At 37.7% G+C, this 23,960-nt stretch overlaps 1 protein-coding gene across 2 annotated transcripts in view; it reads left to right on the forward strand.

Annotated features, from left to right (window-relative positions):
* Window positions 1-23,960, forward strand: part of LOC127881116 (protein ELYS-like) — a 74,439-nt gene that overhangs the window by 6,992 nt on the left and 43,487 nt on the right. For both annotated transcript variants that reach the window (XM_052428807.1, XM_052428808.1), the window contains exons 4-18: window positions 326-455; window positions 1,353-1,496; window positions 1,946-2,043; window positions 2,697-2,779; window positions 4,682-4,804; window positions 5,428-5,684; window positions 8,867-8,999; window positions 9,380-9,470; window positions 13,175-13,268; window positions 14,490-14,677; window positions 15,161-15,251; window positions 15,714-15,803; window positions 17,006-17,251; window positions 18,076-18,172; window positions 20,107-20,221. In XM_052428807.1, the coding sequence (XP_052284767.1) occupies window positions 326-455; window positions 1,353-1,496; window positions 1,946-2,043; window positions 2,697-2,779; window positions 4,682-4,804; window positions 5,428-5,684; window positions 8,867-8,999; window positions 9,380-9,470; window positions 13,175-13,268; window positions 14,490-14,677; window positions 15,161-15,251; window positions 15,714-15,803; window positions 17,006-17,251; window positions 18,076-18,172; window positions 20,107-20,221 (1,980 nt within the window). The remainder of the gene's footprint in view (window positions 1-325; window positions 456-1,352; window positions 1,497-1,945; window positions 2,044-2,696; window positions 2,780-4,681; window positions 4,805-5,427; window positions 5,685-8,866; window positions 9,000-9,379; window positions 9,471-13,174; window positions 13,269-14,489; window positions 14,678-15,160; window positions 15,252-15,713; window positions 15,804-17,005; window positions 17,252-18,075; window positions 18,173-20,106; window positions 20,222-23,960) is intronic.

The raw sequence follows: 23,960 nt of genomic DNA on the forward strand, positions 1-23,960 counted from the left end.
ACTGTTTATTATCTTAAAAAGAGTAGAACATCTGGTAATAGCCCTTGAAACTTAATGATCCTCACTCTGAAAGAACAGAGCTTAATGCATGTGCGTCAGATGTCCCAGATTGCCCTATGCAATCTGCACAGGCTTATCAGAGATGACATATTTTGACTATTCTGAATTTTCCTTTAAAAAAAAATCCATTGAAATAAATTAATCCACAAAAGGGGAACATATCCCTGATTAGCCCCATGTAGACTGCACAGGCTAATCTGGGATAACTCTTTATACACATGCAAAAGCCCCAAGAGCTCGTCTAAAATACTTTGTATCTCTACAGGTGACAGAGGTAGAGGTCCTGTCAACCCACAAAAAGGCAACAGCTCCTAGATGGGCTCTCAGTGAACACTTGTGTTACTTCAGTGGGCTGGTAGCAGTGGGCACAAACACTGGACATGTTTTGCTCATTGGTAGGGGTTTACCCACACTGTACATGTCTTACTTATTGATAAGGGGTTGCTTTACTAACACTAGCCATGTGATGCTGATTGGTAGGGCTTTGTGCAGTGCTACTTACACTGGACGTGTCTTGCTTATTTGGTAGGGGTTTGTGTTACCAACACTGAACATGTCCTGCTCATTGATTGGTAGGGTTTATCACTGGTCATAAGTTGAATACCTAAGCAGAGTTTACGGAGCTGATCTACTGTAGAACCATTAAGATTCTTTAAGTTTATGGGTTGATTGATCCATGAATAAAACACAAACACATTGTAAAAATTACGGATACAAATTCTTCATTTTTTTCCTCAATCAGAAATCCATGAATGTACATGTCCTCGAAAAAGTGATTTGTTTAAAAGCCACACAATTTGATGGTGACAAATATAAATTGATTCTACAGTTGTTATCAATAAGGTTATGTGAATGTTTCATATTTGAGTTTGATTGATGAAATTAGTGCAAAACTCATGGGCATTTGACAGATTGAGAGATAGCCTGACAAAATTCTTTCCTAGTATGACAATGAATCCAAAGGCCTTTCGAAAGTTTGATGGAGTCTGAAATTGCATAATATAAGCCCTGTTCTGGGTAAAAATGTGTATAATACATGTGCTTTAAGTGTGGTCCCAGATTAGCCTTTGAGGTTCGCATAGGCTTATAAATAATATCAGGGACAACACTTTGCTTTTTTATAGGTGTTTTGTTTAAAGGAAGTTATTTACACAAAATCCTGTTTTGGAAAAAGTTGTGTTCCTGTGCAAAATCGCTAATGGCACTAGCTTATTTGGAATGACACTTTGAGCACATGCTTTGAGCCCAGTTTTCCTGAACAAGGCTCAATAAGCTAATGGGTTTTACTTCAGACATGTGCACAGATGATGAGGAATACTTCTCCAACGAGGAAGTCCCCAGTAGCCTCCATCTGATCTCTCCACGTGTGACAGATATAGAGAACCAGCGTTTCCACTGCATGTCACAGGGCCTTCATCTAGCCATGGAACTCAATGGTATAATACTGAGTGCCATGGTTTAAATCTTTTCTTTGTGTGAACAGAATTTATTTTTAGCTCTATAATTGAAAGCATTTATTTTAAGCTCTGTAATTGAAAGCCTCAGCCTTATTGAAAAGCTCTCAAGTCTGTTTCTGTTGGTAAAATCAATACTTGATGTCTTTCGGGGAGTTTTAAAGAATGATCCCACAGTGGGGAACCTGTTCTCTCATGTCAGTGTCAGGATAATGTTGGCTAGCTTTGCAATGAAAACATCCCCAACAAGTTCAACACGCAGCCAGTAAGCAGTAAACTTTTCTGCCTGGTAACATGGCCAATCTGAATAATTTAACAAATATAATTATTGTTATTTGTACTGTTGCAAGAGCATAGAATGTTTCTAACTGTCAACTTCTGCCATCAATTTTAATTATCCATTTCGTTTAATGTTTTATGTTTGTTTTCAGAGACCATGTTTTCCAGGGGTGGTTTTGAGTACCAGAAGCCGGATGGCGTGGTAATGAAGACATTTCGGCTCGACATGGTGTCTGTAACATGTCTGAAGGTATTTCAGCATAAGAGATGCTTTTTTTTTCAGTTGTAGTGTTTGAAAACAAGATTTGAAGTCTGTGGTAGTAATCTAATGTCATATTTCAAAAGACATTTTACATAATAGAAAATTTACTTTTTGAAGCAATAGCAAAACATCATGTCACTCAAAAAATTGCACAAAAAGTTTGATGGTAGCTTCACAATTTAAGAAAGTGTATTTTTGTGAGGGCAAAAATACTTATAGATCTGATAATTTAACAAAAAGCATTTTCAAATTTCAAACAAATAATTCTGACATGACTTCACAAAACAGTATTTACCAGACTCTAACCATGGCATTGTTGTTTTGTTATCTCCCGCTTTAGGCGGAGGGATATTGTTTTGGCGTTGTCCGTCTGTCCATCTTTGCCATATCTTGGAAGTGCTTTGGCGGATTTCATTGAAACTTGGTATGAGTATATATATATATATATATGGATAAGATGATGATGCACGCCAAATGGCATTGTACACCATCTGTTAATAACAGAGTAATGGCCCTTTGTATCTTGAAAAAAATGCTTTTTTGAGTGTCAAATACAACACTTTTGTGTCCAGAAGCATATTGGCGGGGGATATCAATTTAACGAATTTGCTTGTTAATATTTAAATGTTTGTGTATTGCAGTATATTCCACAGACGGGACTGCTAGTTGTTGGCTACAATTTTGGATGTTACCAGCTGTGGAAACTTCAGGTGCCAGTGTTAGAGTGAGTATGCTCACTGCAAGCATTTCAAACTAGATTGAGAAATAAATTTGTGTCAGAAAAACGTCCAGGTATCTCTAAAATGAGCACAATATGTTTGCTTCTGAAAATACATTGTATATGTTTTCTCTCATATTGGAAAAAACTGACTTTACATATGGAGTTGCAGCGATTTTCCTCCTTCTTTATTAAGTACCGGTAAACAGTACTTTCCCAATCGAACGAAAATTCCCAAATTCCCAAAACGGTACTTTCCCAATCGAGCGAAAATTCCCAAATTCCCAATCGGCATCTGGAAAAATCCCAATCAGCGTCCGAATTTTTTCTCAAAACGATAGAAAGTTTCGTAAAAAACAACTTTCGGCGACTGAACAAAGAAAATCGTATAGTTGTGTGTAACCACGCGCTCGATTAATTTCGGGTTTTATTATTCAGCGCATTCAATCAATAGAGTTGTTACTGTTTCCGGTTCTTTTGCCAGGCAGCCAGCGTACTGTTTTACGTCGGTTTGTAACCTTATCGTAGTTTGAAATGAGTCATAATAGCAAATATTATGCCAAAAAACCAATCGGAACCATCTATCACAGGACACATTGACAGCAATAATGATGCTGTGCAGGGAGGGATGCAAGCAACTGAGTGATGATCAAACATCAAAGATTTTTGAAATTTTCACAAAAATGAAAGAGAGAGACATTGCTTTAAAAGAGATTAAAACAACTAGTAATTGATTTGGTGTGTTCTTCATAATATTTTGTTATTTATATAAACTTTGTAACTTAATGGTCATTAAGGCATGCCTGCAAATGATTATTTAAATGGGTATGTTCAATTAAGTATGAACTGTATGATGTATTCAGTAAGACCCAAACTTCACGACGCGATTTTCCCAATTTCAGGATTTCACGACTCGATTTTTCCCAATTTTGAGGTTTTCACGACTCAATTTTTCCCAATCGGACCGGTACGGGTATTTTTCCCAATTGGACAAGGAAAATCGCTGAGTTGTGTTCTCTTTTATACAAATTTTCCAGAAAACTCTTTGGCAAGCCTAGTGCATTAGCTCCGTCATCATCTTAATTATTCTGCATGTTATTACATATATTGATTTTTAAATTGAAAGCCTAAAGAAGCATAGCAGCCATATTTGCTTTCATGATTATATGCAAATTTGGGTTTTTAAGGAACTAGTGACAGATTAAGAAACTAATAGAGGTTCAGGGCCTGGGATAATTATAAAAATCATTATACTGGCTAGTTAACTAAAAATCTGTTCTTGATTGAAATATTTTACTGGCTAGGAAGATCAGAATTCTTGAAAAGTTTACCCGTACCTTGTCAAGCTTTGATGGCTTTGTCCCAGGAGGCAGATTTCTAACTCTTCCAATGCGGGAACCAAATTTTTACGGCCTTTGCAAACAGTTTGGATCCAGATGAGACGCCACAGAAGGTGGCGTCCCATCAGGATCCAAACTGTTTGCTATTCTGATAGTATTCTTTGAAAACAAATAGAAGAAAATGCTAATTTTACAAATTCAGCAGTCTACATTTTAGCAGACTACAAATTTCCCAGCATGCATAGGGCTAAAGCTATTTTGCAGATATTGCAGGTTTTCTGAGATAATATGAGATGTGTTCTGGGAAGACTTGGCGCTGATTGCTTGTGTGTAACATAGGTTAGCCTGCGCAGTCTGTACAGGCTAATCAAGGAAGACACATCTGCCTTTGGCGGATTTTTGTTAGGAGGAGACCTCGTTTAAAAAAGGAAATTCCATAAAAGCAGAAAGTGAGGAATGCACAGGCTACTCTGGGACAACACTGCACACACACATGCATTAAGCCCAGTTTTTCCATAATGGGCTTGTTGCCCCCTGCTCATGTTCACCCCTGTTATATTGTCCCCAGATACAGCAGCAGACTGGAGTCTGAGCCCACACCTGTGTCTCACATTGCCTACCAGGAGCCTGAGAATGACCCCAAGAACTTCTGCTACATCTGGATCGCCAGGGGCCAGCCTGAGGTGGAAGAGTAAGACGCATCTCAGCTTGGACTCTTTATGTCTATAGTGATTTATAGCTTGCCAACGTAATTGTGATTTTTGTGAAGTGTGCAGTAATTGTGTGCTATATTCTTTATCATTTTATGCCCCTGGATCCAATGATCGGGGGTATATTGTTTTTGGCCTGTCTGTCATTGTATGTGTCTGTCTGTGTGTCTGTCACAAAACTTTAACCTTGGTCATAACTTTTGCAATATTTAATTTAGCAACTTGATATTTGGCATGAATGTGCATCTCATGAAGCTCCACATTTTGAGTGGTGAACGGTCAAGGTCATCCTTCAAGGTCAAAGGTCAAATATATGGCTTTAAAGCGGCGCAGTAGGGAGCATTGTGTTTCACAAACACAGTTCTTGTTTGTTTGTGCAAGTGTTACACTAAAAAGTAGACAGTGACTGTAAAGAAGCTCAACTGTTTTACTAACATTGCAAAGACTATTTTTGGTCAAGTTTTTAACATTTGCTTGGTATCCAGTGATCTAATAACAATGTTTAACTGCTAATTTCTGATGACTGCTTAAGTAGAAATACTTTCACAAGTGCATCATCCTGCTATACTGAAGACTATCCCTCATTTGCTGTTCTATTTTCCAGGGGGGTTGACCCTACAGTGTGCAGCATTGCGATGTACCAGCTGGCCTTTACTAACCGAGCCTTCTACAGCGACTATGGCACATTTTATGATGAGCTCACGTCCGTATGTCTGCGCTTGGAGCACGAGCTCACCTCGTCCCTGATTCATGCGGGGTCTCGTTACGAGGGGAGCAGTAAGCTGATATCATGTGCCACTGTGACCGACCCTAACTATCAGCCTCTTGCCAAACTGTCTACAGAGGAGTCTTTTGAAGAAGGTACAATCTTGATGACTTTATGCATATCAGCTACACTAGGGTTGTTTTTTTTTTAGAAAAAGGGGAAGACGCTGAAAGCTGGGTAAAAGGGGAAAATAGAGCACGAAAGAGACATATTTGGGGAAAAAATAAAAAATAATGGTTTATTTAAATGTCTAGAACTAATCTACGGAGGCATGTCTCTGTCACTATTATTGTGAGTTTCAAGTCTCCTAGAGGGATTGTCCCCAAATACAGCACCAGTTGTGACATAGGAAATGTTTGGGCCACTACTGGATCCAAATAGCTCACAATATTTACACATAAACCCATGTTTGGTTTGACTGTGATATAGCCATGAGTATCGGGATTCGTATTCTTGAGAATTGAAACAGTTTTTTGCGTTTCATCTGGCTTGGAAAATAAAGTTGCAGGGGTAGATCTTATTATGGGAAATGTTTTCAACTGTGTTTCTGTACTGGGACCGGGGGACAATGTCAATTTTGATACTTCAGTTACATTATCAATGGGTAGACGATCTAGATCTGCTACAGTATTGGAAGGGGAAAGTGCGACAGCTGCCGATTGTCTACTTTCACTTTCACAATGTTCAGTGTCGATTACCTTCGAATCTTGCTGGGTTTCAACGGTTTTTGATGAATCATTCTTTAAAAATGCGTCGATGGGTTTAGTATTTGCCGAGTCTGAACGTTTTATTTTTTTCGTGTATGAACGCCAATTGTGAGACATTTTTTCTGTTTTCACGTTTACATCTAGACTCATTTATAACCCGGATAAAAATTTGACTGGTTTCCTGTAATTAATTGATAAAATACCCTACTCGCGCTAGACCGGAATCCAGTGAAATAGTCAGGTGATTATTGCCGTCAGTTGCCTGAAAAAAAATTCCATGACGTATTTATTTTATTGCTATATTTAGAATCACTGGGGTTCCCAGTTTTGTGTGTTCGTCGGGAGAGAGAGAGAGCGAGATTGTGGTACAAATTGGATAAGTGTTGACTGACCCAAAGGAAAAAATATCTTTGAGGGGAAATATTATATTTTGGGGAAAAATGATATTCTTAGAGGGGAAATAGTATTTTTTGGGGGGAAAATTCTGTTAGGGGAAGACGCCAAATATCGGCGTCACTTTCTTAGTCCCTGTACACCCTTGGAAAACTGGGCTTTATGCATGGGCGTGAAGTGTAATCCTATATAAGCTTGTGCAGTCTGCACATGGGTGTGAAGTGTATTCCTATATAAGCTTGTGCAGTCTGCACATGGGCGTAAAGTGTAATCCTATATAAACTTGTGAAGTCTGCACATGGGCGTAAAGTGTAATCCTATATAAGCTTGTGGAGTCTGCACATGGGCGTAAAGTGTAATCCTATATAAGCTTGTGCAGTCTGCACATGGGCATAAAGTGTAATCCTATATAAGCTTGTGCAGTCTGCACATGGGCATAAAGTGTAATCCTATATAAGCTTGTGCAGTCTGTACATGGGTGTAAAGTGTAATCCTATATAAGCTTGTGCAGTCTGCACATGGGCGTAAAGTGTAATCCTATATAAGCTTGTGCAGTCTGCACATGGGCATAAAGTGTAATCCTATATAAGCTTGTGCAGTCTGCACATGGGCATAAAGTGTAATCCTATATAAGCTTGTGCAGTCTGTACATGGGTGTAAAGTGTAATCCTATATAAGCTTGTGCAGTCTGTACATGGGTGTAAAGTGTAATCCTATATAAGCTTGTGCAGTCTGCACATTGGTGTAAAGTGTAATCCTATATAAGCTTATGCAGTCTGCACATGCTTATCAGGCACGATCACTTTATTTGTTTATGTTATATTTTGTTTAAAGAAAATCTCTTATTTGAAATCCAGTGTAGGCGGACATTGTTGTCCTGATTAGCCTCTGCAGACAGCATGTTGGATAATATTAAAATAAACTTTATGTATCTGCATTAAGCCCCATTTTCTCAGAGCGACTCATTTGTATTATGTAGTTGATTGTTGAGCATTTGTTGTAATATCAACTGCTTTATCATCCATTGAAAGTTAAAAGGTTAATATCTGCTTGGACTGACTACAGTCTTTTCTGGTAAACAACACATGTTCTCACACTACAAAAATATATACAGGAGCACACATTTTACATGTACTATACATAGGTAATAATCACATGACAATAAAATGCGGGGATATTATCATATTACAAATGAATTCAATTAGCACAATTACTTCTACGTTTTTGTTATTAAATAATTATTAAGAAATGTTTCAATCAGTGCATTGTCAAAAGTGTGTTTATAAGATGTTTAAACTATCCATTTTCCAATAATGCTTTTAAATTGGTTCTTTGAGGTATTTGAAAGCATTGCAGCGATTTTTTTCCTTCTTTATAAAGTACCATTAAACGGCACTTTCCCAATTACGAAAAAACTACAAATTTCCCAATTGCTGTCAAAAAAATTACCAATTTAAGGTAACAAAAAAAAAAATTTTTTTTTTTTTTGGGGGGGGGGGGGGAATGCAACATTTTGTTTTTTTCCCTATGCAGCTCTATGGTTTGAACCTAGGTAAATATAATATTGACAGCTTGAAAACACTTAGTTATCAATTTTAAAGTATTTGGGAGCATAAAATCAAATACACCAATTTCCCAATTTGAGGGTTTCACGACTCGATTTTTCCCAATTCTCAGGCTTTCACGACTCAATTTTTCCCAATTGGACCGGTACAGGTACTTTTCCCAATTGGACAAAAAAAAAATCGTTGATTGTAGTGAAGTTTTTTTAGTCGACTGTTGCTTAACTTGCTTATTTGGGTAGACTTTGCAATGGGAGTTATCCCATATGCTTATGTCATGCACAATCACACAATAAAATTATTGAAGCCAGAACTAAAATAATTGAATATGTAATTAAATAGATGAGCAAAATGCTGAGAAATTGGGCTTTATACATGTTGATAAAGTGCCGTAACTGACTAGCCTTGAATCAGGGGCACGGCTTTCCGCTTCTAGGAAAATAAAGTCTCTTCTTAACAAATATCAGGTCTAGGTGTTGTCCCTTATTGGACTGTGAGGACTTCACAGTCTAATCTGGGATGGCCTTTTGTGCTTATCAATTAAGCCCGAATTTCCCAGAAAGCACATCTATTTATAGCTAAACTTAAAGTTACCTCCCCTTGCCATTGCTGCAGGTTCAACTGGTCCAGACCTGAGCCTGTGCATGTTTGTCTGGGAGGCCACAGAAGGGACCTCCAAGGTGGGCCGTCATCTTGCCATATTCGACATCAACCGCTGGTACCACGCTCAAATGCCCGCTAATGTCAGGTGTGTAGAAGGAAAGTGGAATTTATATTGACCAGTTTTCAGAATGTTTGTCTATTTTGTATTGTAATTAATTTACCAGTATTTTTTTCTTATAACATGCACTCATAAACATGGAAATTAGAAGGGGCGCACTAGTTAGCAACTCTAATATTTGTGGTGTGCTCCTAGATTTTCTATAAAAGTCACATTTCCTCTGTGCAAAAAGTACTGAAAGAAATTTAATAGGTATTATTAAAATAAGATTTGAAGAGTTCCATGCCCTGACTAAACACAGAACAATTACAAAATGGCGGTATCCATATATTTATTTTGCAGGTATATCTCAGGGTCTGAAGATACCTGTTCCTACATTTCCTGGTACAAACTTGTTTATGTTTCAGGTTTATCTCGGGGTCCCAAGACACCTGTGCCTACATTTCCTGGTACAGATTGGATAATGCTTCTGAGAGAGCAGGCAACGATACACTGTTGGTTAGTTTGTTCTGTGTGTTTTACCTTGATTTCATAAAAAAAACGTAGCCATGGAGTTGTGGATATAGTGTATGCCTAGTGCCCAGGAGGTAACTGGTTCGATCCTCAATGTAGCAGCTTTCTTAAGATCAAACCCAATCACACCAAGTACTGGTTATCCCCAGAAAACAAACTCAAGAGCCTATAATAAGACATAGGCTTTGGATGCAATCGAGCTAAAGATAAACAGGTTTAAAAGGGAAAAAATAGATGAGTCAGTTCCTCTTCTTGGAGTCCATGGATGAACTGTTTTTACTGCACCATTTCAATTTGTGTGTACAGTCAAAGCTGAATGGCTCAATAATATGAAAATAAAGCGTGGTAAATGCATGTTATTAGCTCACCTGAGCGATAGCTCGAGGTGAGCTATTGTGATCACTCAGCGTCAGGCGTCCGTCCTTCCATCCGTCTGTAAACAATTTGTAAACATCTTCTTCTACTAAACCATTGAGCCAATTTCAACTAAATTTCATGTGGAGCATCCCTAGGTCATGGGACAAAAGAATTGTTAAACAAAATTTGATCACATAACCAAGATAGCCGCCATGACCATATATGGTAAAAACCTTAAAAAATCTTCTTGTCAGAAACCGCTCATCAGATTTTCAAAAAAATTCACAGGGATGACCTTTGAGGGCTCCCCTGAAAAAGTTGTTCAAAGAAATTTGATTCGTCAAAAAACATGGCCGCAGGAGCTCGTTGAACTTTGCATGTTTATTCGTTTTTGCCTATTTTGTGAAAACTTTCAAAAATCTTCCACATTTTTTGTCCGATCCTTTCCAAATTTGCACAGTGTCTTTATATCAATGAGGACACAAACCCTACAAAAAATGAGCATTATTGGTCCATGAAGTACAGAATTACCTCCCCTTGAATTGAGAAAATGGTGTTTATGCAATAAAGTCCAAATTTTTCATCCAATTCTTTCCAAACTTGTAAGGATTTAGCATGGTTCAAACAAGGGAAACAACTACGGTTTATGCATGTTCTTTTTATTACAGATTTGCCTCCCTTTAATTCATTCAAAATCTCATTTTACAGCAGAGATTCCAAATCTGACCTGTAAATGAGCCCCATATTTACTGCCAGTGCTATGTTACCTTTTCCCATTTGATCATTCTTAAGTATTGGTCTTGTAATGCTGCTACTGCTACTGCTACTAATACTAATACTACTACTACTACTACTACTACTACTACTACTACTACTACTACTACTTCTACTTCTACTACTACTACTACTACTTCTACTACTACTACCACTACTACTACTACTACTACTACTACTACTACTACTACTACTACTACTACTACTACTACTACTACTACTACTACTACTACTGCTAGTACTTCTACTACTACTACTAGTACTACTACTACTAGTACTACTACTACCACCACCACCACCACCACCACCACCATCACCACCACCACCACCACCACCACCACCACGTCTACTATTACTACTTCTACTACTACTGCCACTACTACTACTACTTTTACCACTACTACTACTACTACTACTACTACCACTACTACTACTACTACTACTACTACTACTACTACTACTACTACTACTACTACTTCTACTACTACTACTACTACTACTACTACTACTACTACTACTTCTACTACTACTACACATGTACTACTACTTCTACTACTACTACTACTACTACTACTACTACTACTACTACTACTTCTACTACAACTACTATTACTACTACTACTACTACTACTACTTCTACTACTACTACTACTACTACTACTACTACTACTACTTCTACTACTACTACACATGTACTACTACTTCTACTACTACTACTACTACTACTACTACTACTACTACTACTACAACTACTATTACTACTACTACTACTACTACTACTACTACTACTACTACTACTACTACTACTACTACTACTACACCACCACCACCACCACCACCACCACCATTCACAGTGACAAAAAACGTATTCACACAATGGCTGCTACTGCAACTTATAGCCCATATAGGGGGGCATGCATGTTTTACAAACAGCCCTTGTTTCTATGGGATTTTAACCACAACTGTTCATGTTTATCTTGGACACATATTTTTAGGTCACCTGTCATAAAGTGACACGGTGAGCTTATGTGATCGTGTGATGTCCGGCGTCCGTTGTGCGTGCCTGCGTGTGTCCGTGCGTCCGTCCGTCAACAATTTGTTTGTGTAGACAGTAGAGGTCACAGTTTGCATCCAATCTTGATGAAATTTGGTCAAAATGTTTATCTTGATGAAATCCGGTTTGGGATTGTATTTGGGTCATCTGGGGTCAAAAACAAGGTCACTAGGTCAAATAATAGAACAACCTTCTGTAGACAATAGAGGTCACAGTTTTCATCCAATCTTTATGAAATTTGGTCAGAATGTTTATCTTGATGAAATCTGGGTTGGGATTTTATTTGGGTCATCTGGGGTCAAAAACTAGGTCACTAGGTCAAATAATAGAAAAATCTTGTGTAGACATTAGAGATCACAGTTTTCATCAAACCTTTATGAAATTTGGTCAGAATTCTTGATGAAATCTGGGTGGGATTGTATTTGGGTCATCTGGGGTAAAAATCTAGGTCAAATAAATAGAAAAACCGTGTGTTGACAATAGAGGTCACAGTTTTTATCCAATATTTATGAACTGTGGTCAGAATGTTTATCTTGATGAAATCTGGATTGGGATTGTATTTGGGTCATCTAGAGTCAGGAACTAGGTAACTAGGTCAAATCATAGAAAAACATTGTGTAGACAATAGAGGTCATAGTTTTCATCTGATCTTAATGAGTCAGGTGAGCGATTCAGGGCCATCATGGCCCTCTTGTTTTTGGAGGATGTTAATGTATTGTAAGGCCATTTAACCAATGGAAACACAGAACTTCCATTATTCAATTTTAGCTTTGTTTTCATTTGTATGCCCCTGATAGGGTGGCATATAGCAGTCACACTGTCTTTCCATCCATCAGTTTGTCTGTCATTCCATTTTCTGGACTTTTTTACGAAATGATTTCAGATTTTGACCTCATATTTGGTGTGTGAATCTACATACATGACTTACTGATGAAGTGTGAGTTTCGCTCAGGTCCATCGATTTTTGGAAAAGTCATGGACCTTGACTTAGAAATTCCTTCTTTATTAACCTTTTTCTGGAGTTTATTTTACAAAACACTTTTAGATATTGGGCTGATTTTTTTATGTAAGTCTACCTACATTTCTATATAATGACCATTTTCCTGAATTTTTTTAAGCAACACTATCATATATTGTGCTTGGTTTGGTATGCGAGTCTACCTACATGACTTACAGATGAAGTGTGAGTTTTATTCGGGTCCATAGTTTTTTTGGCGAAGTTATGGGCCTTAGATTTTATAAATTTTGTATAAAATAGCTGCTGTGCGGCTTCAAAGCGCAGTTATTACATGGTTATGTTAGAGGACACTTTCCGCCTAAAATGGATTTTCTGAAGAAAAAAAACACACTTTTCAATGGAAAAAATGATTTAAAAGTAGTAAGTGTCGTCGTTGATTAGCCTGTGGTGACTGCACTGCCTAATCTGGGAAGTCACTTTATGCATTACGCCCGGTTTTTTCAGAACTAGACTCAATTACCCAATATGAACATGTTTCTTCCCTAGGCTGCCCACATTGTTGCTGACAGACTGCGCAAGTTTGACAGCTGTCTCCCCATGCCCCCTGAGCTGCATTTCTACCCCTCGGCCCTGGCGTTTGGTGAGTACCCTAAAAACTCAGTGACCATTTTGTGTATGTTCACTTTATTAGTAAAACTGACAATAACATGGAAAAACCAAAATCATTGTCAGTGAAATTGCGACCCTATCAAATACATTGTCTGATAATATGACAAAACCTGATAAAAATTTAATTCATGAAATAATCCAGATCTTAGAGTATTATTTATAGCGTTACCTTGCAATTCCATTTAAAGTTAAAATTCAACAAAACACTGTTGCCATTATTGATGATAAATGTGTCTAAGAATTTCATAAATATAAACATAGTGATTTTTTTTTTAATGTATAGGAAGTTTGTAGATCTCAAGAAGAAAAGTTTTCTTTGGGACATTAATTTAAGATGCCAAATCAGTAATGTGTGAAAGCTGTGTCAATTGTTCAAATGTATATAATGGAACAACAAGAGATGAGAAGTAAACAAGGTCAGCAGATGATTTTGTTTTGTATTGTTAAAAATGTTATGAGTTGTTGCCCTTAAGATAACAAGTCAATAATTGAGACCGGTACCCTGTTTCAGGCCTTTTTCGCTCCATTTTGGGAAAACGCCACACTGGAATTTTGGGAATTTCGCGTCGTGAAAAACACTATTTTGGAGGAGGGGAAAAAAAAGCAAAACTGGCTCAATTGGGAAAAATAATCGCATGTAAATAGTGTTTCTTATATTTCAAAGAAGCCGTTAACTGGTTAATAACGACTATTTTGATAACATATTATTAAAATGTGACAAAATATTATGAACATGTGTGATAAGTGCAGGTTTTTTAAATCTGATTTTGGGGAAAGGGCCTGGCCTTTTTTGAGAGGAAAAAAATTGCGCAAAACGTCAGATTTTGTGGAAAATAAGGTAAGTCTATAATAATCGCTTTAACATATTTTACTGTTTTTAAAAACAAATTAAAGGCGACAGATAATTTAATTATGCAATATTTTTCTATTTTCAACGCTAGATCAGGTTAACTTATATATTTAAAGGTTAAAAAAAAAAACTTTTGTTTTTTTTTGGAAGTGGGATTTTTTTTTTCAATTGGGGAAAAAACAACCAGATTTGCATTGGGAATGGGGACGATGTTCAGACCCGTGGCATAGGGCGGAAAAGGCCTGTGTTTACAAGGTAAAAATTGTTGCCCTTTTCAGAAACCATGTTGATATGTGTGACCAGTATCTTGTTAACAATGTCAAGAGTTGTTTGTCCTTACAGATACCAAGTTGATATTTGAGACTGGTTCCCTGTCAGCCCGGTTCCTGGGCAGTCAGAGACAGGTATTCAGGACAATGGAAGAGCAGGGACCCAGTATCCTTGTTCAACCACAGGAACTCTACAGCATGTGCATTCACGTGGGTCTTCTACCTCGCCCCGTTAGTGTAGCATCTGTAAACCCTAGCCTGGTGAGTTGGTTTGTCAGAACCCATTTTATTATTGAGCCACTTTGTGTTCTCGAGAGTGATTGCTTAGTAGGGTTTGACATACAATATGATGGTGCTAATTGTTCGAATTTAATCAATAATATACTTGTTTTCCTATTTACTGTTAAATGTAAAAGGTTTGATTTAGTATTATGAAATTACTGTTTGAATTGATAAGTTTGACAGGGGGTATATTGGAGTCGATGTTTTAGTTGTTTGGTTAGTCAGTCGACATGATACATTATAAGTTTGTGGAGACAACTTCTTTCACATTTCTCAAGCAATTAATTGAAACTTCATATGCCATCAAGATGAAGTGTAGAAGTAAAGACACTAATTTAATTACCAGTGATCCACAAGTCTATGTTATTTACCATTGAACTTTCAATATGTATGCTCTGTCTTCTTGCATCTGTATGTTTCTGTGTTTTTTTTACATTGGTCATCCTTTGATGTTTATTACAGAGCAGTCAGCGTGAGAGCATGATAAGTGTAGCACTGGAGTATAACCTTGTAGCTTTCATTAAGGCTTGTATAGTTCAGTGGGCAACTGGGGGTAAGTGTACTCAGCGTTGTTCCCATTAAAGGGATTGTTTTCTTCCTTTTTTAAGTACCAGTAAATGGCTTGTTTTCCAATCTGGGACCATTGCTAGTGATTGTATAATGATTGCTATTTATAGAATCATAATTGCTAATTATGTGTCATTATTGCTTAAAATTTCACGATTAATATATAAAATATCATGTTTCCTATTTATAATATTATCATTTCTTTTTATAATATAATCAATTAACAGCATAATAGCCAACCTGTTACAATAATTTTTTGTAAAAATGCGATTCCTTTTTCAAACCACTTTTATGTAGAACATTTGAAAGTATGTAAACTTCTGATCAATGTATGTTCACTTCCTCTTCACATGACCTGTGTACAATTTCCTGGATATGACTGACAATGCACTATGTACAAGTTGTAATCAATAACTGTTACTTATACCTTAATGATTGCTTATTTCAGAATACGACTACCAAGGCTGCACATTGAAGTTCGTGCTGGACTGGGCATGGGAAACTGTCTCCAAGTTGAAACACAAGATTGATCAAGTCTGTAAGTTCCCTACTGTCTGAAAATCTATGAAACTGGGGTGTCATTTTTTCACATATCACAGATTTCTGCAGATCTAATTGACTCGGGGGTCATTTTTAGCTTGGCTGTTTTCGGAGAAAACCCGATGTATTGTCATAGCCAGCTCATCTGCCGTCCACATACTGTTAAAACCTTTACATTGGCTCTTAAATCAAAGTGCTTCCACCTAAAACTTTGAAAGTTCATATGTAGCTGCACCTTGATGAGTTCTACATGCCACACTCATTTTTGGGTCACTAGGTCTAAGGCCAAGGTCACTGTGACCTCTAATATAAAACTTAAACATAGCACCTAAAATCAAAGTGCTTCCACCTACAACTTTGAAACTTCATATGTGCATGCATCTTGATGAGTTCTACACACCACACCCATTTTTGGGTCACTAGGTCAAAGGTCAACTGTCTTTAAAAACCTTTGACAGTTTTATCAATTTTGTCGCTAGATTGGGACCAGTTGCCTGAAAAAAATGAAACAAATCAGGGTTAAATGTATGTACATAAAGTGTTGGACTGCACTAGCTAATCTGATTCGTTACTAAATGCACTTGCATTTTGCCTGAGCCAGGGCCCTCAATCTATCAAATCTGCCGCCGAATTTCGGCGGCAGTCTCCCACCTGAAAAGTATACTTGTTTCTCCTTTTGGGGGAAAAAATTCCCCCTAAAAATTTTTTTTTTTTTTTTAGAAAGATGTGTCTCATGATTATTATATCTCAATTCTATTTCAATTTAATCTTTTCAAACATACTAAATTATGAAAAATGCAATGAATATAGTGCAAACATGTACAAGAGTAAGTAAAAAATCCCCCCAAAAGGAAAACGCCGTGAAAATTCCCCCTCCTAAGGGCTGCGGACCCCTTCCCCTAAAGTAGTGTGAGGGCGCTGCCTGAGCAAGGCTCATTTGATGTGATCTAAACAGTTTTGTCAGTTCTCTTAACCCTTTGCATGCTGGGAAATTTTTCGTCTGCTAAAATGTCGTCTGCTAAATTTCTAAAATAAGCATTTTCTTTGATTTTTTTTCCAAAGAATACTATAAGAACAGCAAACAGTTTGGATCCAGATGAGACGCCACATTCTGTGGCGTCTCATCTGGATCCAAACTGTTTGCAAAGGCCTTCAAATATCGGTTCCAGCACTGAAAGAGTTAAAATCCTGTTCCTTCAGGTGTGCCACTGTTCAACTGGTCGGGCCTCACCCTGGACCGGCCGGCAGTGCGCTCACTGGTCCAGTGCGGCCAGAAGCTTGCTCACCTTATCTGCATCTTGAAGACGTTTGCCTCCGGGACTGGTTCCATCACAGTGGCAGGGGAGGCAGAGTTGAACAGCAAGGTGCTGGTGACCAGTCTCATCTCACAGCATCTAGCGGTGGTGCTGTGGTTCTTTGGGACAGGACTGCTGCCTGAGAATGATGGTAAATATATTTGAGAATTTGAGTTGCTTGAGATGTTTTTAGCTCACTGAACATGTAGCACTGTTGGTGCTCTAGTTGGGCATGGTTATCTACCTATGTTATTTGTTATGCTGGATCATGCTGTGTGCAGCTTGGGTTGTCAACTTTCAGATCATTCTTATGGCCACATTTATTATACATTTAAACAACACTTCATCAGAAAGTTTATCTTAACAATATCCATGCAAGGTTGGAATCTGAGTCATATGCCTTAAAAATGTCCCTTGTTCAGTTCTTAGAAAAACCTCCTTAGTGCCACATGTAGTTCTCAATGTTGATAAAATTTTGTCAGAATGTTTATTTTGAAAATATCTAGGTCATTTTGAGATCTGGGTCACGTATCCGAAAACAAGATCACCAGGTCAATTAAAATAAAACACTCTAGAGGCCATATGTATGACTAAAATATGATAAAACTTATTCAGAATGTTTATCTAAAACAATATCTATGCCAAGTTAAAATTTTAGTTATATGCATCAAAAAAGTAGGTAATCAGGTCAAATCTTACCAGTACCATATAACCACTCTAAAAGCTACATTTATGACACAGTCCTGATAAACTATGGTCAGAGCATTTATATTGACAATATGAAGGTAACTTTTTGGTCAAGTGTAGTAAAAAGATAGGTCACTTGGTCAAGTCCTCTGTAATTTGAGCACATAAAACTCAGATAAGTTCTTTAATGCCACCTCCATCTCTTGTTGTTCAGAAACTTTTGTACTGGTATATTTTGTCTTTTGTTTTTGAGCCTTTTTCTTAAAAACTTCTCATGTAATGTCACAGACACTGAGGTGACTCAAGGAGGCCAGTACTGCTACCCGGCCACCAGTCTCATGTCAGCATACAAGAGTCGCAGGGAGGAGCTCGCCAGTATTCATGTGTATGTAGAAACTATCCACAATATGGAAACACTGGGCTTGATGCATGTGCACATCTTATCGTCCAAGACTTGCCTATGCAGTCAGCACAGGTTAATCAGGGACAAAACTTTCGGTTTAGACTGTTTTTAGCTCACCTGAGCACAACGTGCTCATGATGAGCTATTGTGATCGCCTTTCGTCCGTTGTGCGTTGTGCGTCGTCAACATTTACCTTGTTAACACTCTAAAGGTCACATTTATTGTCCAATCTTCATGAAACTTGGTTAGAACATGTGTCTCAATAATATCTTGGACGAGTTCGAAAATAGTTCCAGTTGGTTGAAAAACATGGCTGCCTGGGGGCGTGGCAGTTTTCCTTATATGGCTATAGTAAAACCTTGTTAACTCTCTAGAAGTCACATTTTTAGTCCAATCTTCATGAAACTTGGTCAGAACATGTGTCCCAATAATATCCTGGACGAGTACAAAAATGGTTCCGGTTGGTTGAAAAACATGTCCGCCAGGGGGCGTGGCAGTTTTCCTAATATGGCTATAGTAAAACCTTGTTAACACTCTAGAAGTCACATTTTAGGTCCAATCTTCATGAAACTTAGTCAGAACATGTGTCCCAATGATATATTGGACAAGTTGGAAAATGGTTCCAGTTTAATGAAAAACATGGCCGCTAGGGGGCGGGGCAGTTTTCCTCATATGGCTTTACTGTATAGTAAAACCTTGTTAACACTCTAGAAGTCACATTTATTGTCCAATCTTCTTGAAACTTAGTCAAAACATTTGATCTAATAATATATCTCGGATGAGTTCGAAAATGCTTATGGTCTGTTGAAAAACATGGCTGCCAGGGGCCGGAGCAGTTTTCCTTATGTGGCTTTAGTAGAACCTTGTTACCTTGTAAACACTCTAGAAGTCACATTTATTGTCCAATCTTCATTAAACTTAGTCAGAACATTTTTTCTAACGATATCTTGGACGAGTTCGAAAATGTTCCAGTTGAATGAAAAACATGGCCGCCATGGGGCGGGGCAGTTTTCCTTATATGGCTTTACTGTATGATAAAACCTTGTTAACACCCTAGAAGTCACATTTGTGGTCCAATGCTCATGAAACTTGGTCAGAATATTTGTACTAATAATATCTGGGCTGAGTTCGAAAATGGTTGAGATCCGTTAAAAAACATGGCTGCAAGGGGGCATGGCATTTTTCCTTATATTGCTATGTAGTAAAACCTTGTTAACACTCTAGAAGTCACATTTATTATCCAATCTTTATGAAACTTGATCAGAACATTTGTTCTAACAAAAGCTCGGCTGAGTCAAATAATGGTTCTTGTTTGTTGAAAAACATGGCCGCTGGGGGGGGGGAGGCGGTCAGTTGTCCTTATATGGTTATAGTGAAAACTTGTTGACGCTATATTAGCCTCATTTATTGGCCAATCTTCATGAAACTTGGTCAGAACATTTGTCCCAATGAAATATAGGCAGAGATTGAAACTGGGTCATGTGAGCTCAAAAACTAGGTCACTAGGTCAGCTTGCATTTTTTAAGAATAGTCTAGTTCCTTTGGCTCTCAGGTGAGCGCCTAAGGGCCTGATGGCCCTTTTGTTTTGTTTTGAAAGGGCTTCCTTTAAACCGAATTCCATAAAAGCCGCAAGTCCGCAGGCGCGGCTAAAATGTACTCTGCATGGTCTATGGTAGTAAAAATTCAAATTTAATACAATAAAATGAATATATGCCAATACGACTTGCAAATAAATCATTTAGTCAAGAGTGCAACTCATAGCACATCCTAAACTGTCTTAAAATGGTAAGTAACTATATATTTTCTGTAATCAAACACAAGGGAACATGGGATTAACAGCTTGATGTGTAGTATCCTATTATGTTATTGATGGTAATTCATGGTATTGTGCATTTAATGTACCATTGATATTTCAGGGACATCGGACCTTCAGACCTGTTGTTGATAGACGGGCTTGTGGAGAACATGGGGGTGTGTGAGATATGGGAGAGAGAGGGAGGCATGGCACAGTACCCCCCACCCAGCATTCATGTGAGTATGTGATGTCTGTACCCCCAGTCTAGCATTTAGCATTCATGTGAGTATAACATTGTGATGTCTGTACCCCCCATCTAGCATTTAGCATTCATGTGAGTATAACATTGTGATGTCTGTCAGGGCTAGCGCTGGCCCAAAATTTCTTTGAGCCAACCAGACTTTGTTTTTTCGGCGCACAAAAAGTGGTTTTGAAATAATAATATATACTATCAACTTGTTCATATTTCTTTTTATGACAACAAGGGCATATCACATATAATATAACATGCAGTTTTCAATATAGAAATAATTATTATGGTACTTTTCAAATTACAAACATAAATTAATGTGAACATGTACACTTAACAGTGGAGTATGTTGTCCCAAATTTGAAATCCTGAAAATTAGCCCGGGTGTCTTAGAACCAGGAACCCAACAGGAATAAAGGGCAAAGCCCCCCACCCCACCCAGAGACTTACAAATTGTTCTTTGTTATAGTCTTTCCAATTGCAATATCAAGTGAATACAATTCGAAATCATATAAACCACATCGCCTGTATTACCGCATGTGTATTTGGCATTCTATTTCTTCTATAAAGAACTCCAAAAATTAATTTAAATCAGCAACAATAATGTATCCGAAAACGACAGTTATATGAATTGTACGCGTTCTGCACTTGAAATAAAATTGGCATATCGTTTGATTGCAGAAAATGAAAATTGGTAGCCTAGCAAATACGTAATAAATATACCATTTGGTTGACATTTTTCTTTGCAATAGCATAGCTTGTGGGTAAAACAACTTAATTATCACCTTTTATTTCAAACGATAACGTCGATAATCGTCAGAAAGGTGTAACATCATCAACATGGAACTAATTATTTAATGATCATCCTTTAATTCAGATCGATAGTCGGTAGACAGGTCTAAAGTGATCAGCTGAGAAATTATTTATTGTTGCTCTTGTCATTTGTTAACCAGGTTTTCCGAAGGAAAAAACTGGTTATTAGATTGGCGAATGCGGGCGGGCTGGCTGGCGGGCTGGCGGAATAAGCTTGTCCGGGCCATAACTATGTCGTTCATTGTCAGATTTTAAAATCATTTGGCACATTTGTTCACCATCATTGGACGGTGTGTCGCGCGAAATAATTACGTCGATATCTCCAAGGTCAAGGTCACACTTTGAGTTCAAAGGTCAAAAATGGCCATAAATGAGCTTGTCCGAGCCATAACTATGTCGTTCATCGTCAGATTTTAAAATCATTTGGCACATTTGTTCACCATCATTGGACGGTGTGTCGCGCGAAATAATTACGTCGATATCTCCAAGGTCAAGGTCACACTTTGAGTTCAAAGGTCAAAAATGGCCATAAATGAGCTTGTCCTGGCCATAACTATGTCATTCATTGTGAGATTTTAAAATCATTTGGCACATTTGTTCACCATCATGGGACGGTGTGTCCCACGAAAGAATCACGTCAATATCTCCAATGTCAAGGTCGCCACGACTAAAAATAGATTTAAAAAAAAAACAAAACTTACAAACGGGGTTAATTTTTTTTGGTCATTTCAAAAGTTCAGTTTGAGTTTTCTCCCTTTATCAGATTTTTTTTTCACAATGAAAACCTGGTTTTGTGACAATTTTGTCCCTTGTTTATCTTTAAATACGACGTTTGCCATTGGCCAATAAATTGTTGGCAGACGACAATATCAACTGTGTATTCCAAGCGTCTACACATGATTGACCCAATATTATGTGTGAGCGAACTCAATGTTGATTGGCCAGCTACCACGTGCGCTTCAATAACAATAAGGTCAAGCGATGTCTCATGTTCTGGTGCAGACCAATTTTCGTTTATTGTTCAATTTGCGAACACTTTTCATGAAACAAAGAGAAAACTATAGAAAACCAGTCTGGATTTAAATGGCGGATAATTTCAATGAAGATTTGCGAGATTTTAGCATTTTTCGCAAATCAGAAATTTCTTGAGCCAATTTCTCAATATTTTCGCAAATGGCTCAAATGGCGAACGACAGCGCGAGCCCTGTCTGTACCCCCCGTCTAGCATTTAGCATTCATGTGCGTATAACATTGAGTTGTCTGTTCATGAAAAACAATCAATAAGGAGTTAAACCGTCAGACTTACTTTCAATCCCTGATATATTGCTGTCATTTTCATGCCGTTTTTATTTAGGTGAAGGTGTGTGAGGTTTGTCTTTTTTGCATATTTTGACAATTTAAAAACCTGAAAAATTTTAAGTGTTGCAACGCGAAACGATTGAATATTATGGAGAGTTTTGTTGTTATATTTTGTGATACTACAAGGATTGTTTATATTAAGTATTATTAAATACGCCACTCATTGTATAAGCACGGATGGCCGAGTGGTCTAATCGATAGACTTTTACTCCAGGGGTCAGTGGTTTGAGTCCAGTTTACTTTTTTAGCCGGATTTTTTTCAAAAAAATCTCGGCTTATAGATTGATGTTGTCGGGCGGGCGGGGGGGGCGGGCGGGCGGGCGGGGTGGCGGCGTGCTCGAAAATGTTAAAGTTCTTATTTCATGGTATAACTTTGGTATGCTTGGACCTAGAGTCTTCAAACTTGACATGAAGGTTGGCCAGGATTAACAGATGACCACTGGTCATTTCAAGGTCATTCATTTGAAGGTCAAGGTCACTGTGACCTTCAATATAAAAAATGTTAAAGTTGTTATAACTTTGGTATGCTTGGACCTAGAGTCTTGAAACTTGACATGAAGGTTGGCCATAACTAGTTAGTAACCACTGGTCATTTCAAGGTCATTCATTTGAAGGTCAAGGTCACTGTGACCTTGAATGTAAAAATGTTAAAGTTCTTATTTCATGGTATAACTTTGGTATGCTTGGACCTAGAGTCTTCAAACTTGACATGAAGGTTGGCCAGGATTAACAGATGACCACTGGTCATTTCAAGGTCATTCATTTGAAGGTGAAGGTCACTGTGACCTTCAATATAAAAATGTTAAAGTTGTTATAACTTTGGTATGCTTGGACCTAGAGTCTTGAAACTTGACATGAAGGTTGGCCAGAACTAGTAAGTAACCACTGGACATTTCAAGGTCATTCATTTGAAGGTCAAGGTCACTGTGACCTTGAATGTAAAAATGTTAAAGTTGTTATAACTTTGGTATGCTTGGACCTAGAGTCTTGAAACTTGACATGAAGGTTGGCCAGAACTAGTAAGTAACCACTGGACATTTCAAGGTCATTCATTTGAAGGTCAAGGTCACTGTGACCTTGAATGTAAAAATGTTAAAGTTCTTATTTCATGTTATAACTTTGGTATGCTTGTACCTAGAGTCTTCAAACTTGAAATAAAGATTGGCCAGTACTAGAAGATGACCACTGGTCATTTCAATGTCATTCATTTGAAGGTCAAGGTCACTGTGACCTTAAATGTTAAAATGTTAAAATTGTTATAACTTTGGTATGCTTGGACATAGAGTCTTCAAACTTGACATGAAGGTTTGCAAGCACACTTAGATGACCACTGGTCATTTCAAGGTCATTCATTCTAAGGTCAAGGTCACTGTGACCTTGAATGTAAAAATGTTAAAGTTCTTATAACTTTGGTAGGTAAAAATGTTAAAGTTCTTATTCCATGTTATAACTTTGGTATGCTTGTACCTAGAGTCTTCAAACTTGACATAAAGGTTGGCCAGTACTAGAAGATCACCACTGCTCATTTCAATGTCATTCATTTGAAGGTCAAG

Source organism: Dreissena polymorpha, chromosome 5 (genome assembly GCF_020536995.1).
Source record: "Dreissena polymorpha isolate Duluth1 chromosome 5, UMN_Dpol_1.0, whole genome shotgun sequence".
Lineage (NCBI taxonomy): Eukaryota > Metazoa > Mollusca > Bivalvia > Myida > Dreissenidae > Dreissena > Dreissena polymorpha.